The following is an 18,132-nucleotide window of genomic DNA, read 5'->3' as shown; positions in this document are numbered from 1 at the left end:
GTCGCTTCTGGTGTGATAGAATTGGTCATTGCAAGGTTGTTGCCCAGGAGATGCCCGGATGTTTTGATTTTTTTTACTATCCTTGTGGGAGGCTTCTCTCATTTCCCCACATGGGGAGCTGGAGCTGACAGAAGGAGCTCACCCTCTCTTCCCGGATTCAAACCACCAACCTGTCAGTCAGCAGTCCTGCTGGCACAAGGGTTTAACCCATTGCACCACTGTGGGCTCCTGTACACTGGGTAACCTGATGTCATACTCTCTCAGACTTATCTGCCTTCTTTAACAATATGGAAAGAACATCCTCAGCTACTGATAGTGGGAACTGAGTTCTATATACAGTACCATTGCAGATGCACACCACTGTAGATACACAGTAGAAATTTGGAGCGGTGTGTCAATGCACACTACACACTGCAAACATCCTGTGCAGATTACCAACAGCACCATGAAGTGCCCACTATATGCTTTCACTGTTTCTCATACATTACTCTACGGCAGGATTTTATATAGACAAGGTGCAGTGCGAGCACAGCATGTATCTGCTATGCTAAGATGATGTGAAATTTTGGGCAATATGTGTTGGACTACAGCTCCCTCCATCCATAGCAAGTATCTTGGGTGCCCTAGTCTAATATAAAATACAAATGTTACTGATTTCTTACATCTTAACTTCATAATAATGCATACAGAGACCAGTAAAGGTCCTCTCTAAGGTCCCTTCCACACAGCTGAATAAAATCCCACATTATCTGCTTTTAACTGGAATATATGGCAGTGTGGACTCAAATAACTCAGTTCCAAACAGATATTGTGGGATTTTCTGCTATGATATTCTGGGATATAGGGCTGTGTGGAAGGGCCCTAAGTCCAAAAATTGGGAATGTGCATTGGGAAACTGGAGGGCCACATAAAGGCTGAAGTTTATGCCTTACTTGCTGGTTGCAGCAAATGTACAACACTTTCTGGAGAGCTGTTGTGTTTTTCCCAGGATGTATGGCCATGTTCCAGAAGTATCCAGAAGAAGAATACTTCTGGAACATGGCCATACAGCCCGGAAAACACACAACAACCCTGTGATTACGGTCATGAAACCTTCGACAACACTTTCTAGAGAGCTTCACAGAAGCAATAGGCTGGATCTACACTGGGTCTACACTGATCATATAATGCAATTCAGATAGTGTAGATGCAAGCCTTAGCCACAGTATAGGTTACACAAACAGCATTCAAGTTATGAGGAAGGTTTAATCTACAGGGTTTGTAGGTAATGTCTGATGGACAAGTTCCTCAAGGAGCACACAATCTAGTTTGAAATTAACATCTTGATCTTCTGTGGGCTTCCAGGATTACAATAGGGGAAAATGGGGCAGAAGGACAGACATATTTCAAAATGGGACCAACTTTCTACAGTGGCTCACCTGTGTTCCATAAGGTATGCCCGACTCGGTGCAGACTGAGGTGGGCCAGAGGGATTTACAAAGTTGGGATCCTGCCTAGAAAAATGTGTAAGCATCAGTTGAAACAGGGCATATAACTTCCTTGCTCTCACGTTTAACCCAACATAACCTTGATGCATGAAAACAGGTGATTTTTGTTGTTGTTTTATACTTTTTGTTAATTTTTAAAATTTGGGCAAGTATACAAAACCTAATAAATATTCTAAAAATAATGAAAACATGAAAATAGAAAGTAGAAAAGAGAAAGAAGCCAAGAGACAATACAAACACATGTGCATATACGCACATATAAATGTTCAGTATCCCTTATCTGAAATGCTTGGGGCCAGAAGTGTTCTCTAATTTGGATTTTTTTTTTCAGATTTTGGAATGCCTGTTTTGCATACATGTACATAATGATATATCTTAGAAATGTGGCCCAAGTCTAAACATGAAATTTGTTTAGGTTTCATATAAACCTTATACACATAGCCTGAAGATCATTTATGCAAAATGTATTCTGAACTGCTAGAAAGCAAAGGTGTCACTCTCTCAGCCACACATGTGGACAATTTTGCATTTTGGAATTCCAAATAAGGAATGCTTATATTTGTGTTCATGTGTATAATATAGGAGTATGAGGCACTGCCTTCTAACATGTGAAAGAGAAAGGATTTGGAAGACATTTGATCAGAATTAGGAACAGCTGTGGCACAGCTGGCTAGTAACCAGCTGCTATAAATCACTACTGACCGAAAGGTCATGAGTTCGAAGCCCGGGTCGGGTTAAGCCTCCGACCATAAAAAAAAAATAAAAAATAGCCCCGGCTTGCTGTTGACCTAGCAGCCCCGAAAGACAGTTGCATCTGTCAAGTAGGGAAAATTTAGGGACGCTTTATGCGGGAGGCTAATTTAACTAATCTACAACACCATAAAACTGCTCACGAGGAAAAGAAGAGGAAGAACAGCCATCAATGGACGGTGAAGCAACAGCTCCCCCTGTGGCCGGAAATCGTGAAGCTGGAAAGATGTTAAAAAATGCCTCTGTGTCTGTCTAAAACTGAATGTTGTTTGTCTATTGGCATTGAATGTTTGCCATATATGTGTTCATTGTAATCCGCCCTGAGTCCCCTTCGGGGTGAGAAGGGCGGAATATAAATACTGTAAATAAATAAATAAATAAACATAAAAGGGTGGCTAAACTGGAGAAAAGAAAGCTGCAGCCAAATATCAAGGTAAAGGAATGGTAAGATCACATAGAGGAGTTCCAGAGAGTGCATGGGTAGGAAGGACCACGTTTTTGGCCCTTGTTATAAAAAGAGAAACTAAATTGCAGCATAAAATATTATTCCACTGATTCATTTCGAGATGGAAGAATCAAAGTCAAAACTAGCTGATAGGGGAGTCTGGTGAAGGGGTTGGATACAAAGAATAACCAAGAAATGAGGGAAGATAATATAAGAAAGTTACCTGGCATAAAGGCATTGCTCCCCATGGCGGTACTGAAAAGGTTGCCTGTGCCGGCAGGATGTGGAGGCTTCTGAACAGGGACTCTGAGGTTCCTTTTTTATCTTTGCAGGGGGACTATGAAGGGCTACTGGAAGGGGATAACAAAAATGAGGTTATCAAGAGCAATTCAGTCCATTCCACAGGAAGTTTCGATGAGCTAAGGAACAGACCTACTATTAGGCAAGAGAAGGCATTGGTTTTTGGTGGCAGATACTGGGGATTATGTAAGAAGAGCTGTGCCCAAGTCCTCTCTGGTCTAGCTTTTTATTGCCATGATGCCCAATTAGATGTCTTTACAAAGCTCATAACCAGGACATGAGGACAAGAGTCCTCTCCTCAAGCCCTCCGCCCCAGCAACTCATTTTTAGAAGTTTACAGAAGCAGTAAACATTTCAGGATCCATAGCTGGTGACTACACAAGGGAAGTTTTATGCAATAGCCCCATTGCTTATGTGGGAGTTACGGACACAGAATCTCTGTGAAAGTGGGAAAATGTGAATGGAAAAAAGGCATTTTTAAAACCCGAGAGCACATCTCTCCAGGAATCTCTACATCCTCTACTGTGACTCTAGAGTCAAGTTCCAGCAAAAGTTGATTATAGACTTACTTTGGAGGACCAAGAGATTTCTGGAGAGGTATTCTCTGTAGGAATTTCTAGGACCTTCCAGAATGATCCAGCCATGGAGTCACGCTAGAGGATCTAGAGATCATATTTATCAAATTTACAAATAACCAAATCCATAAAATTGGAAGTTAGATAAAATTACAACACATTTCCACCAAGTGGGGAAGACTGAGCAGCTGCTAAGTCTGCTCCAGAGGTGCATAATGTAGCCAAGCAATTTCAAGATCCCCTAGTTCCTTTCCTTGATATATTTTTAAATTCTTGGAATCAGGTTCTTCTTGGTCATGGCCTTTCAGAGACATGACCTTATTCAAAAAGAAGACTGTCTTCTGGTAGATTTTCTACCATGGACCATTCATTCTTGAGAAAGACACATGGCCATCCTCTTCTATGATCCCAAGTATGTTTCTAAGAAAAGACCAAATGTGGACTTCCAAAGGAAGGAGTCAACATCTGTAACCACAGCAGCTATAATCAATACTAAATTAGCAACATTAACTAGAGAGAGAAAAGCTTAGTAAAGAATTCTTTTCTTTACTAAGAAAGAAAATGCCTTTATCCTGTGCTAAGATACATGAGCTCAAGCTTGTTGATGTCAGCAGAAAGAGATCAGGCTGCTAGAGTTTCAAACCTTTGCATCATAGTCCAGTAGCTTTGTTTTTTTTCCCTGTTTTCTCCAACAGAATCATACCTTCCCCTCTTCTGCATCTCCCCTCTTAACAATAGTACTTACAGTTTTCTGAATGAAAGTCAGGCACAAATTGCTCATCGCTGTCCGGAACCTGAGCTGCAAAGTGCAAAAAAGAAGGGCAAATAACATTTGGCCTCCTACTCAAGTCTATATTAAAACCAGGCACTAGAAAAAAGAAAAACTGGCAACATATGAGATGGGAGCCTATAACTGCCAAGAGACCGAAGCTAGTTTTCCCTTTGGGATTCCAAGCAATTCTACATAATCTTTCTCCCAGTAGATTTGCCCATTTGCAAAGCTGCCTCTTTCTTCCTTTCTTCAGAATGTCAAAAACCCTAGGGATTCTTTTCTCCTTCGCTTTGTAGTACCAATTGCTTCAAGTGTTGGATCAAGCTAGAATGAGAAGCTAGAGCCTTCTTAGAGCAAACCTGGGCATTCAAGTTAGATTGGCCAAGTCAATAGTTCCTCATTGTTCAAGGTAAATGATCCAAATCATTTTGAAGCATAAACATGCAAAAAGAGAGAGAGAATCTAAGGCCATAATGCCTGCAGATTACATAGTCCCAAATAGCATGAGTAAAATGAGCCAAGCCACAATTTTCTTTGTCATTGTAAAATGTATATTCTAGAATTTCCTTGATCACTGTAACTCTCATCTGAATCTTTTTCACATCAACAGAATGTCTCCAATATTACAAAAATCATGGAAAGAGTTTTTGACTATTTTCTCACATTAATCAAGGCTTTTCTTTGGCTAAAGGTTGTGGTTGAGCTTGGAATGAAGGGAAATCCAGACTTTAAGATACAAATTTTAGACCTATAACTTTTCACCTTCTTACAAATCCACCATATATGAAAAAATAGGCCCTTCTTCTCTTGCCATCCCCAGCAGTTGCTTGAAACATTCCGGAACATCTTTAACAGCTTGCTTGGGGTTAGATACCATCTATACATCGTCTTATACAGGTTTTCTTTGAATTATTGCACAAAGTAAATTCTAGGGTTTGGACCACATTTTGCCCCATACACAACTGTATAAAATTCAGATTATCTGCTTTGAACTAGATTATCTGGCTGTGTGTACTCATGTAATCCAGTTCAAAACAGATAATGTGGATTATCTGCCTTGATATTCTGGGTTATACGCCAGTGTAAAAGAGCCCTAAGACACTATGATGCAACCACACTTCCTTTTCTAGGAATATGTTCTTTAACGCTTGGAATTAAGGAGTAAAAGGCGTCTTTAACCCTGTCTGGTCTCTTTTTGCAACTTGTAGCATTGGCATTTACTAAGATGATGGAACTTTCAACTAAATACATTATCTTCACTGAGCAAACAATCTCCCCAATACAGTACTAGAAATATTATCAAATGCTTTCTCTGCATCTAAAAAAACTGAAACAGGCTTTTTTGTCATTATGATGTTCCAAAAATTAACAACAATTCTTAGATAAATCCTTGGTTGTATTTGTATTTATTCTTTATTTATTATATATATATTTATATCCTGCTTCTTCTCTCCAAAAGGAGACTCAAAGCAACTAATAAATACGTTTTTTATTTATTATTTTTGGATGTATTTATATCTCGTTTCTCTTCCAAAGGAGAGAAGTGGCCAACACTAAAAACCATACAATCGGTAAATTAAAACACAAAATATACAAATATTGAAATATAATTAAATGCAGGACTTATTAAAATACATAGTCAAAAGCAATAAGACCATCTGAAAACCTGTTAGCCTACATAAAACATATCACACCCGGCTCAGTCTGAAAAACATTCTTCTTTCTAGTGCACACACACAACACTCTAACTCTCATGGATATTCTGATAAATACATTTTCTAAATCTGTTTGCTAAGATCACAGTAAATATCTTATATTCCTTATTTAGTAATGAGATAAGTCTATAATTCTTTGTTAATGTCTCATCTGCATTTTCTTTATGAATCACTGTCATATAGGTATTTCTCTATGAATCTGGCATCCACCCTTTTTGTAATAAGTCATCACACACACACTGTTTTTAATGACTGAAGTAGCTCATCTTCAAATTCCTTATAATATGCTGCAGATAGTCCATCTGGGCCTGGCACTTTTCCAGATTTAATCTTTCTAATTGCTTCAATGAGTTCCATAGTTGTCATAGGCCCTTCCAAACTTTGCTTTTGTTCTAAGTATAATTTATCGAATTGGAATTTATCCAACTATTTTTATAGCTGAGATTTTCTCATTGCCCCTTGCATATAAGCCTTTGTAATATTCCTCAAAGGCTTTTGATATTTTCAAAGTATCCATTACAAACTGATCTCCCATTCTGATCTTTGTAACACTTTGATTTACTCTTTCCTGTCTCTAATTATTGGAAAGCCACTTCTCAAGTTTGTGAATTCAAAATTCTCTTGCTAAAGGTATAATAATTTGGTTTTCAGTTTTCAGACTGTAAACAAGAATTGTTGCTGGAGTAAATGGGTTTTATTCTTGAGTAACTGAGAATGAGTATAGCATACTTTTTTGAGTTCTCAATCATAAGTTTTTGGCTGTATCTTCCTCCAACAAAATGTTTAAAACCAACTGCATCTGAAATCTTAGATTGACTGAATTTTGTTTAATATAATATCTATTTTAAAAGAAATCACTCAAATTTGAAATCCTTAAAAAAAACACCTTTCCATCTTTTTCTCTCCTCCCCTAATAACTCCAGCCCTGGACCACTCATGCTTTTAAAACTGATTTTGTTTCCTGAGCGTGTAATATAAATAGATTGTACAAGTTTTCCAAGAACTTGCTGCTTTTTAATATTTTCCACATGGTGTTGAATTAAATGGGTCTAATGGCCTACTTTGACCAGGCTTTCAGAATATCGAGGAGGGAAAGCCGTGGACACAACTTCAGGAAAATATGCTTTTGGACTACAACCCCGACCCCATCTACACTGCCATATAATCCAGTTCAAAGCAGATAATTTGGATTTTATATGGCAGTGTAGAAGAGGCCATTAAGGCATAGAACTCACTGCCACAACTTTCATGGCATTTTGGCTGGATCTCCACTGCCATATAAGGCAGTTGGGAAATGCATTATACGGTCAGTGCAGACCCATATAATGTATTTCTATGCGGTTCAAACTGCAATATATGGGTCAACACTGGCCATATAATGCAGTTCAAACTTCATTATAGAGCAGTGCAGATCCAGCCAGAGTCTTCATGTTCTGTTTATGGAGGCATTTGGTTGGCCATTACAGGAAACAGGTATAAGAACATTGGAACAGATTTTATTTTCTGGTTTACTTGCAGATACATTTTCAAAAGCAAAATAATGCAAACACAGAGCACATTGCATTACAATAACCACCATCAATTGAAACAGGAAACAATATAACTACCATGAGAGCAATGACAAAATAATACATACATGAAATATTCATAAAACTAAAAATACGGAAATGGAAAATGTACAATTAATATTATCTGGCAAAGGGAAAATGTGTAAGAGTCTATTAAGCAAATGCAATACTGCCTATATGGTTTTCGATCACATCCCTCCCTCCCTGCACAAAATGACTTTAAAGAACAGTATGTGGATATATATTAGATATCACACACTTAATCCTTTCAAAACAAACTGTAAAGTATATCTACAAAGCTTGAAATGAAGAGAAAGGCTATAGGGCACAGTCAAATTACTTTTCCCATACATGATCATGCATTCTGCATGAAATATTATGGCTGTTATAAGCACAGTGTGTACTTAGAAATTCCCCCTTATATTAAATGTAGTTTATTCTTAAATAAGTGTGCATCGGACAGATGGCATGGGCTTTCTGTTATTCCTAGCTAGGTATATCACCCCTGTGGTGTTTGTTTTGCTGTCTGTGCCCCTACTCAGAAGATTTCATCTCACTTTCTGTCCCTGTAAGAATTGGATTTTGAAAGAGTTAGCTTGGTGTGGAAACAAGGATTGGTGATAAAGCTTCAGCGGAGACACCTTTTCCCCATGATAACTCTTTCAGGAGGGAATTTCCCTTTCTAGAGGTAGCTTTCACTCATTTCCTGTTGTCTCACCCCCGTTCTGAACTATGAGTCCTTTGTAAGTCAGATGTCTGCAACTTGGAGACTGTATGTATGTATTTATGTATGTATGTGTGTGTGTGTGTATTGCTCACTCCAGTACTGTTCCATTATCTGGGTGGAGGCCAGAAGGTGGAGCTAAACAGAGAAGAATAGCCCATTTTATGGGAGGGAGCGTTGAAGGAGGAAAACCATTTCCCCCATTTTCACTGGTTATTCCCCTTTCCCACCTCCCATTTCATAAATAAGAATAGTTTCCATAACGGCGACATGGTGGGAGGGAATAAAAGGAAAACGGGGAAATGGTTCTACTCCTTCAAAAAAAACCCTCCCCTCATAAAGTGGACTATCCTTCGCTCTCTAGTGCCTCCTAATGGTCTTCGTCCAGATAACAGAATAGTACCATAACCTATAATTGAAGAACCTGAGGACCACATTTTATTCCAACTATAAAAGTCATGATGACTGGCATTCCAGCAGAAAGGTGAAAGGGAAAACACATATAGTATATGCTGTCATTCCCCCTACCCCCGGGCAATCTCCATTTCCATTTTGGTGTCCAAACTTAGACATCTATTTTTAATGCTGAGGCAGAAAGTAGACAGGCTTATCTACATTCATATTTTTTTTCTCTTTTTTGCTGTTTATGCAAACTCAGAATAATAATAGAATTGCTGCCATTATAATCCAGATTATGTCCTTCGAACTGAACTATATGGCAGTATAGACTTAGGCTGGATCTGCACTGCCAAATAATTCAGCATCTAATCTCAGGTTATCTGCTTTGAGCTGGATTATATGAGTCTACACTGCCATGTAATCCAGTTCAAAACAGATAATCTGGATTTTATCTGACAGTGTAGAAAGGGCCCCAGTCAACCAATTTTCTCTTTCTACTTACTCTCTGCTAGAATGCCAGCCACCATAACTTTTATAACTGGAATAAAATGTGGTCCTCAGATCGTACAACAACCCTATAAAACAGACTGAACTGAAAGAAAGAACTTCTCCCAAAGTTGTTTGGTGGCTCAGCAGGGGTTTTTCAGAATCTTCCCATTTTTGCTGGCTATGTATTTGCATTAGAAGATGGTGCAATCCACACACAGATCTCATGATCTGTTAGTCTGTCTGATGCTCATTTCATTTCATCACCCAAAATCATAACTTTCCTGGACAGAAACTTCACACTGCACAACCCTCGCCTTTCTGTCTTTTTTTCTCCAGTGCCAGACCTTTGGTCATTTTCTGATTTTTTAAGTGCTGAATTTGGGCAGCTGCACCTGTTTGCCACATTTACCCGAAATGCACCCCATTGGATGAAGGCCTGTGAAAGGAAACTGATGACTTCATAATCACCATTTAATAGGAAGCATGAAGTCATGCCAATTCAGCATTATTTAAATAAAAATAGCTAAAACAGATGCTGAAATTTCAGAGGGTGGGAGCAGGGAAGCAGTGAGTGCATTGAAAGCAGTGAAAAAGTAGTGTACTGGCAAAGCCTGTGTCCCCCCCCCTCCGAAAAAGTTCTTTTTGTGACTACAGTTCCCAGAATCCCCTAACTAACACCAGAAATATAAAAGGTAAAACAACAAGTGGAATGAAAGCAAATATATATGTACAAGCAGTCCCCAAGTTATGAACAAGATAGGTTCTGTAGGTTTCTTCTCAAGTTGAATTTGTATGTACCCTATATACTTGAGTATAAGCCGAGTTTTTCAGCCCTTTTTAGGGCTGAAAAAGCCCCCCTCATCTTACACTTGAGTTAGGGTCCTGGCCAACTTATATTCCGGTTGGCTTATACTTGAGTATATAGGTAATCAGAGTTGGAAAGTCTTATCTTAAATTACAATTTAATGTAAATATTCAAAAACATTTAACCTACTGATGCCTCAATTAATGTAATGTTATTGTTTTTATTTTTATTTTTGAAATTTACCAACAAGCTGAAGCTTATACTCGAATATATACAGTTGGAACAGGTACATTTGAAAATGGCAACTCCAGCCACAAATACAGGGGTGTTTGAAAAAGAACTCCCTATTCACCGTTTAAATTAAATGGTGAATAGGGAGTTCTTTTTCAAACAGCCTGTATATATGTCTGTGCCTCTGTTCAGAAGATGCCATCCCACTTTCAGTTCCTGTGAGAATTGGATGTTGAAAAATGTGGCTTGTTGTGGAAACAAGGATTGGTGAGAAAGTTTCAATGGAGACACTTTTTCTTTATGATAATAACTCTTTCAGGAGTGAATTTCCCTTCCTAGAGGTAGATTTCTCTCCCTTCCTATTGTCTCAATCCTGTTCTTAACTATGAGTCATTTGTAAATTGGATGTTTGTAACTTGGGGACTGTCTGTATATCAAATTTCACAATGTATTACAGTCGGCCCTCCACAATTGCTGGTTTGACTTTTGAAGATTTGGTTCCTCATGGATTTGATTAAAATGCTATCTCTAAGAATCTCTCTAGATCCTCCAATGCAATTCTACAAACAGCTTCCTACAATCTATTTATTTATTTATTTTAATTCCGCTTTTCTCCCATGGGTGGGATTCAAAGCGGTGTACAATGTTTAAAAACAAAACTTACATCACATATAAATTCAACAAAAAATATCATAAACCAAAGACACAAATTGCACAGTACATAAACCATATGTAACAAATTAATGCATTACAACATATGCCATTGAAAAAAAATTCCCTGAACCTCTGGCCATTGAAGTTATCTGTAAAACCGAATTGTACTAAAAACCTAAAAACATCATTTCCATTGGGCCATGTGACAACATTCCCAAGTCCGAGATAGCATTCAAAGATGGATATTATCTGATGGTTGACTATTATAAGTCGTCAGGAAAGGCCTGGTTCCACAAAAAGGTTTTGGTTTGTGAACGAAAGGCCAACAAGGAGCGGGTAGATCACATCTCTCTAGGAAGGGAGTTCCAGAGCCGCGGGGTCACCACTAAGAAGGTCCTCTCTCGTTCCCACCAATCGCACTTGTGACAGTGGTGGGACTGAGAGAAGCGCTCCTCCTGATGATCTCAGGGCTCGTGTAGGCTCGTAGGAGGAGATGCGATTCCTCAAGTAGGCTGGGCCTGAACCGTTTAGAGCTTTATAGACTAAAGCCAGCACCTTGAATTGCGCCCAGAAACAAACTGAGAGCCAGCGTAGCTGCTTCAGGAGCAAAATACAGTAGAGTCTCACTTATCCAAAATAAACGGGCCGGCAGAATGTTGGATAAACAAATATGTTGGATAATGACGAGGCATTAAGGAAAAGCCTATTAAACATCAAATTAGGTTATGATTTTACAAATGAAGCACCAAAACATCATGTTAGACAACAAATTTGGCAGAAAAAGTAGTTCAATATGCAGTAATGCTATGTAGTAATTACTGTATTTATGAATTTAGCACCAAAATATCACGATATATTGAAAACATTGACTACAAAAATGTGTTGGGTAATCCAGAACATTGGATAAGCGAGTGTTGGATAAGTGAGACTCTACTGTAGTTCTTTCCTTATATCCCGCTCCCGTAAGCAGTCTGGAGCTAACCTTTCTACCAGTTGAAATTTTGCAACGCTCTTTTGGGCAGCCCCATGTACAGCACATTATAGTAATCTAGTCTGGATGTGACTAAGGCGTGTACTACCATATCTAGAGTCATTCTGAAGGACATAGAAATTCCTAGAAAGGTGTTCTCTCAGAAAAAAAGGTCTTTTTAATCATAGTTTTTGACTTTCATAGATTCCCTATGCCTCTTTTCTCCAACAAACGTGGACGGCTGACTATATAACATGTTCATAGTTTCTTCTCTTATAACGCCAGAAATTTATTGCTCTCCTGTAAGTGTCAACCCAGATTACAGTGCCATGCATTTATTCTAATGTTTTAAAAAGAATTCTTTGATATGGATCCTATTATTAGTCCCAATCCGATTTACCTATCTCCACATTCAATGATGTATGTATCTCTAACAGGACTAACAACCAGAATTCAGATCTATACGGTTGGGGGCAGGATGAGTCAGTTGCCCCTCCAAATGAGAGTTCTTCCCCCTTAAATGAAATTGCCCTACAGAGAAAAAAACACTGAAAAGCATTCATACCCAGAACTCTTATTTTCTGTACTAAAAAAACCCTTAAAACTTTGCCCCCTTTTTTGGAAGCCTAAACTACACTACTACAATGTTAGAAATTTGGAGAATGAAGGGAAATTTCATTGACTGGACAGAATTCTTATTCAGGGCAAACGCTCTAATTTTGTACTCTATAGCCTCATCCTTGCTGAAAAACCTTGCTTGAACTTCTCTTTACGTGCATTTACACTAGAATTAATGTAATTTGAAACCATTTTAACTATCAATGCTTCATCCTAGAAGTTGTAATCTTCCAGGGTCTTTAATTTTCTCTGCTCAAAAGTGCTCATGCCTCACTAAACTACAGATCATAGGATTCAATAGCATTGAGCCATGGCAATTAAAGTGGTATCAAACTGTATTAATTCTATAGTATAGATAAACTTTTTCACCATGGGACAATTTCCTTAGAGACCAAATGGAACTAAATAATATCTGTCTCAATTTCTCAGGCATGGTGTTGAGAAAAGAGGCTGCTAAGGTCTTAGTATATGGGTTGAGTGTCCCTTATCTGGAAACCCAAAATACTTTAAAATCCAAAATAATCCACGTGAGTGGCTGATTAGTGACTTCTTTGCTTTCTGATGGTTCCATATCCGCAAACATGCACAAAATTATTTAAAATATTGTATAAAATTACCTTCAGATTATGTGTATAAGGTATGTATGAAAAATGAATGAATTTCATGTTTAGACTTGGGTCATACCTCCAAGATTTCTCATTAGACACATACATTAAAATACAGGTATTCCAATATCTGAAAAAATTCCAAAATCCATACATTTTGAATAAGGGATACTAAACATGTACTACTTATGTGATTGTTTCTAAAAGAAACACGCATGAATTTGCAGATCTGGCATTTTTCAGATATATTTTTCTTATGACGATCACCATTACCATTATTATTAAAACAATATACAATCAAAACATCCTCTTCACTAAGGAAGTGGTTGTTCCAAACATGTCAAATGTCATGGATAGAAAAATGGACAAAGACAGTACAGTAAAGCACTCAGCAGGAATAAAACGGATATCAGAACAAGGGTCCCTTTTATTACATTGTGGAACCATCATTTTGATTTTGAAAGACTTTTTGGATTCAGAGACTACTGAAGATCAGAAAACAGAAAAAAGGAATATCTCGGTGTAACTATTAATATGATATATGTTTCATGATAAGAAGCCTTTGAAATGCAAACTCATGACAAAAACAGCCGGTACCAATCTTATCTTTCTCCCTGATCTCTTTTAAGAAAATCATAAAAGCCAAGAGTTCCCCCCCCCCCCCCCCGTCCAAGCCTAAACATGCTTTTTGAGAAGTAAGTCTGATCGAGTTCAAGCAGGCTTACTATCAAGCGTATAAGCAAAGGATCACAGCCTAAATACTCTACTTGCTAGAATCAAAACTAGATTCTCTATTTTATTCTGCTTTTTTAAAAAAAACATAACTAATCTATTTTGTTAAAGACACTCACCATCTCTAGACATCCTTAAGCCAAGATTGGAAAGCTATGTGCATCTCAAATTTTAATCCAGCTGTGATAAATGTTCAAACAAAGTCGGATCCATTCCAGCTTGAAGGTTCTTTCCAGAGACAGTGAGCTTATTCCATGAAAAAATATTTTCTATATTCCAGGGTTGGTTGGCAAAAAGCCAAGTCATTTAGAATTTTCTCTTCTCAATCTAGGATGAGATCAATAGGTAGAATTGAAGGGTTCATGGCACAGCGGCATTGAAAATGGCTGGCTTTCTAAACAGTGGCATTGGAAAGATGGTATCGAACCACGATTCAACCCTTCTGGAATCTGCCAAGTGCCATACACACAAAAACCATGCCACCAACTTTTGACATGGTGGTAGCAGAAATAAAACAAATACATTTCAGATTAAAAATAGGTGTGTCACTCGCACGATGCATCCAGGGATGCATTTACAATGTAAAGTCAATGCAGTTCGGAACTACTTAAACTGTCAGGGTTCAAAACTATGGAAACAGATCTACAGAGATACTCGCAGGAACACCTCAGCAAGCAAGAGTCCAAAAGTGGCAGGCAAAAACGCTGAACCTCAATCAGTGGCTGATACCAGATGAGAACCTCCCTCCTGTGCACAAAGAAGACTGGGCAACTTGGAAGACGCTGAACAGGCTGTGCTCTGGCACCACAAGATGCAGAGCTAACCTTGAGAAATAGGGCTACAAAGCGGAGTCCACAATATGTGAGTGTGGAGAAGAGCCGCCTACTACAATGCAACCTGAGCCCTGCCACATGCACACTGGAGGACCTTCTCACAGTAACACCATAGGCACTCCAAGTGGCCAGCTTCTCATCAAAGGACATTTAGTATAATGCCAAGTTTTTAACTTTGTTTGCGTTTTTAAATACATTATAAATGTACCCTCAATTTGCTTCTGACACGATAAATACACGATTTACAAAGTCTTTAGCCTATTCTGCCAAAGAGTGCTGGTGCATCACCCAAGCTACAATACCCAGGATTCCACAGCATTGTGTTGTAGAAGTCAAAGTGGTGTCAAACAGCATTATTCCTACAGCGTAGGAATTGCAGCTTGATATCACTTTCATTGGGAAGATTCCATAGCACAAAATTGTCGGATCAGTAGTTTGAGGTGGTACTACAAGTCCTAATGAACTACAGCACTAGAGAGATGTAGTGAAAAATGCTAAGCACAGTCCCAAACTACAAATCCCAGGATTCCAGAGAATAGAGCAACAGAAGTTAAAGTGGGATGAAACTACTAAAGCAGTGGTTTCCAACCTTTTTTTGACCAAGGCCCACTTTGACCAGGGACCACTCTCCAACATTAATACCAAAAGGCTTACGAATCAATTTTTGGTCAACTTTAGATTCAGTTTGGTTATTTGGTGTGCTGATTCAGAAAATTGCATTGGATAGACCACATCAGCTCTAGTTTCTGATACAGAACATATGCCATCCAGTAGTCGCCATTTGCTCGCCCATAGAAAACCATATTTAATAATCTAGAGGTGCTGTGGTCTATGCAATGCAATAGTCAGCTCTGCCGAAAGGAGCGGAAATAAAATAAAACAAATAAATAAATTAAAATAAAATAGGTAAATTAAAATAAAATAAAATAATAAAGGAGGTTCATAGGCTGAATTTTCATTGGGCTGTGGCCCACAGGTTAAGAACCACTGTGCTAAAGATATGGAGTTCAGATCTACCAGAGGTGGCTTCCTGAAGGATTCTCCTTTAAATTAAGGTTTTTCTCCTAGCACATATTATTATCAGAGACAAAAACCTAAGATTTTTATTATTATCAGAGACAAAAACCTAAGATTTTTCAGGTGCTTTGTGGGATGCAACAAAAAGCATGTAGCAAACTTGGATCTTGGCCAGCGCTAGTTTTCATAAAGTGTATATGTATTATGTACATGGCTATAACTGTTGTCATCTTTTCTTTTGGTTTCAGCAAGTGCTTGAAATAATATGTTTTTATCCTATTTAAATTTTATCTAGAATTGTGTAAAGCTGGTTACTATAAAGCCCTGAATGGTCAGGTTCAAGCTATCTTGCAAATTGCAAAACCCATGGGATTCTCTTGGAAAGTCACACATTCTCAGAGGAAGGCAAAGACAAACTCACTCTGAAAATTTTTGCCAATAAAACTGCATAATAGATTAGCTTTAGGATCACCATAAATTAGAGATGATAGAAAGCACACTACCACCACAACAAACCTCCCTTCGTGAGCTTGTCCGGGTCCTAGATCATCAGGAGACAACCTACTCTTATCCAACCACCACTACGTTATTCTCTCATCCAACCACCACTACAGGTGTAGTTGGTTGGGGCATGAGATATGGCTTTCTCAGGCCCCATCTACATTGCCATAAAAATCCAGATTATATACTTAGAACTGGATTATCTGGCAGCGTAGACTCAAAAGCAGATTATCAGGATTATATGGCAGTGTATATCCAATCTCAGCAGTAGCTTCTGAATCCAGAACTCACTTCCTAGGGAGGCCAGAATAGGCCCCTCCTTACTATCTTGCTATCAGCAGGCAAAATCCTTCTTATTCCAACAGGCCTTTAAAGAGCAGACTAGGGTTACTGGATTGTTTTAAACCAAAGTGTTTTTTAAATTGCTTTTATCTTTGTAATTGCATGTTATCTTTTTAAGTGAGGATTTAATTTGTTTTCATTAAAGGCATAGCAGTGAACAAAGGAATTCCTTTTTTTAAGAAAGACTCTTAATCTCTGGCCCCATCTACACTGCCATATAATGTAGTTTGAACTACATTACATGATAAATGTAGATTTAGGCTGGATCTACATTGCCATATGATTTACTTTTTGATCCCAGATTATCTGCTTTGAATCGAATTATATGACTATCAAAGCAGATAATCCATATTATCTGCTTTGGATTATATGAGGACTCATCTACTCTGCCATATAATCCAGTTTCTGATCCTGAATTATCTGCTTTGAACTGGATAATATGGCAGTGTAGACTCATATAATTCAGTTCAAAACAGATAGTCTGGGATTAGATACTGGATTATATGGCAGTGCTGATCCAGCCTGAGTCTATACTGCTTTATAATACAATTCAAAGGAGATAATCTGAATTTTATATGGCAGGACTTCTGCATAAACAGTGAAATAGAGAGAAAATATAAAAACACATAAGCCTGCATACCCTCTACCCCAGCATTTTTTTAAAAAACATAGATGTCTAAGTATGGACAACAAAATGGAAATCATACTAGTGTATGTGTTTTGGAAGACACTTTCAAATAGTCTCCAGAAGGCTCAACAATGTTTTTCTTCAATTATGCAAGGCTTACGAAACCCGGCTGATTCATTTCATATCTGCATATTGTTAGTTTTGGCTCAAAAGTTAGCTGGAAACTGTTTTTTTATGGTGTAAGTACCTATCTGCTTTATTAACTGATACTATACTGTCAATAATTTCATTGTATTTTAATGTCCAGTTTTTGTGTGTTTTTAACAATATTGCTCTTTTTTAAATTGTAAGCTGCCTGGATTCCCAATTTTGAGATAGATTTAGGGAGGGGAAACATGTGCTTATAAACAGATGAAAGGACTTCCTGGGAATTCAAGCAAGTGGAGATAATGAACAAAGGACCTTGCGGAGCTTTCCTTGGTTAATGGAGCATCCCTGAATGAGGGACCCGATTGAGAATCAAAGGTGTTAAGAGAACGAGAGGATCCCATGGTTAGTTTAACATGTCAGACAAGATTTTCTAACTGTCTGCACTAGTGAAAAATACCCTGCGTGTTTGATGCAAAGATCTGTTTAACTGTCAAGCCTATTTTGGCTGTTAAGGCATCTGTTAGCCTCGTTTGATCAGTGCCCAAATCCTTGTCCTACTTCCTATGAAGTAGGGGAGGTTTTTTTTTACATAGAAAGAGCTCCCTTGAGTATTTTATTCATACACAGAAATATGGGATATAATGCAACCCCAGAATCCCAGCGACATATGATACTGGGCTTTGCATAGATACAAAAAAATGGCAGATATTGGCAAATTCTAATAAAATTAGGGCTTTTCTGACTCAGGAATACTATCGAGTCATACCACAGGACCTAGAAAATGCCTAGAGAGGACCTATTCCGCCCCCTATTTTGTTCTAT

The 18,132-nt window shown here is 38.2% G+C and overlaps 1 protein-coding gene across 1 annotated transcript in view; it reads right to left on the bottom strand.

Moving 5' to 3' along the window:
- Nucleotides 1-18,132, bottom strand: part of etv4 (ETS variant transcription factor 4) — a 39,671-nt gene that overhangs the window by 9,235 nt on the left and 12,304 nt on the right. Inside the window, exons 5-7 of the mRNA XM_062983882.1 lie at nt 4,303-4,356; nt 2,906-3,032; nt 1,419-1,493 (exon numbers count right to left, since the gene is read on the bottom strand). Coding sequence (XP_062839952.1) covers nt 1,419-1,493; nt 2,906-3,032; nt 4,303-4,356 — 256 coding nt within the window. The remainder of the gene's footprint in view (nt 1-1,418; nt 1,494-2,905; nt 3,033-4,302; nt 4,357-18,132) is intronic.

The sequence above is a fragment of the Anolis carolinensis genome, chromosome 6 (assembly GCF_035594765.1).
Source record: "Anolis carolinensis isolate JA03-04 chromosome 6, rAnoCar3.1.pri, whole genome shotgun sequence".
Taxonomy (NCBI): Eukaryota; Metazoa; Chordata; class Lepidosauria; order Squamata; family Dactyloidae; genus Anolis; species Anolis carolinensis.
This window is presented reverse-complemented; position numbering and strand designations above follow the sequence as displayed.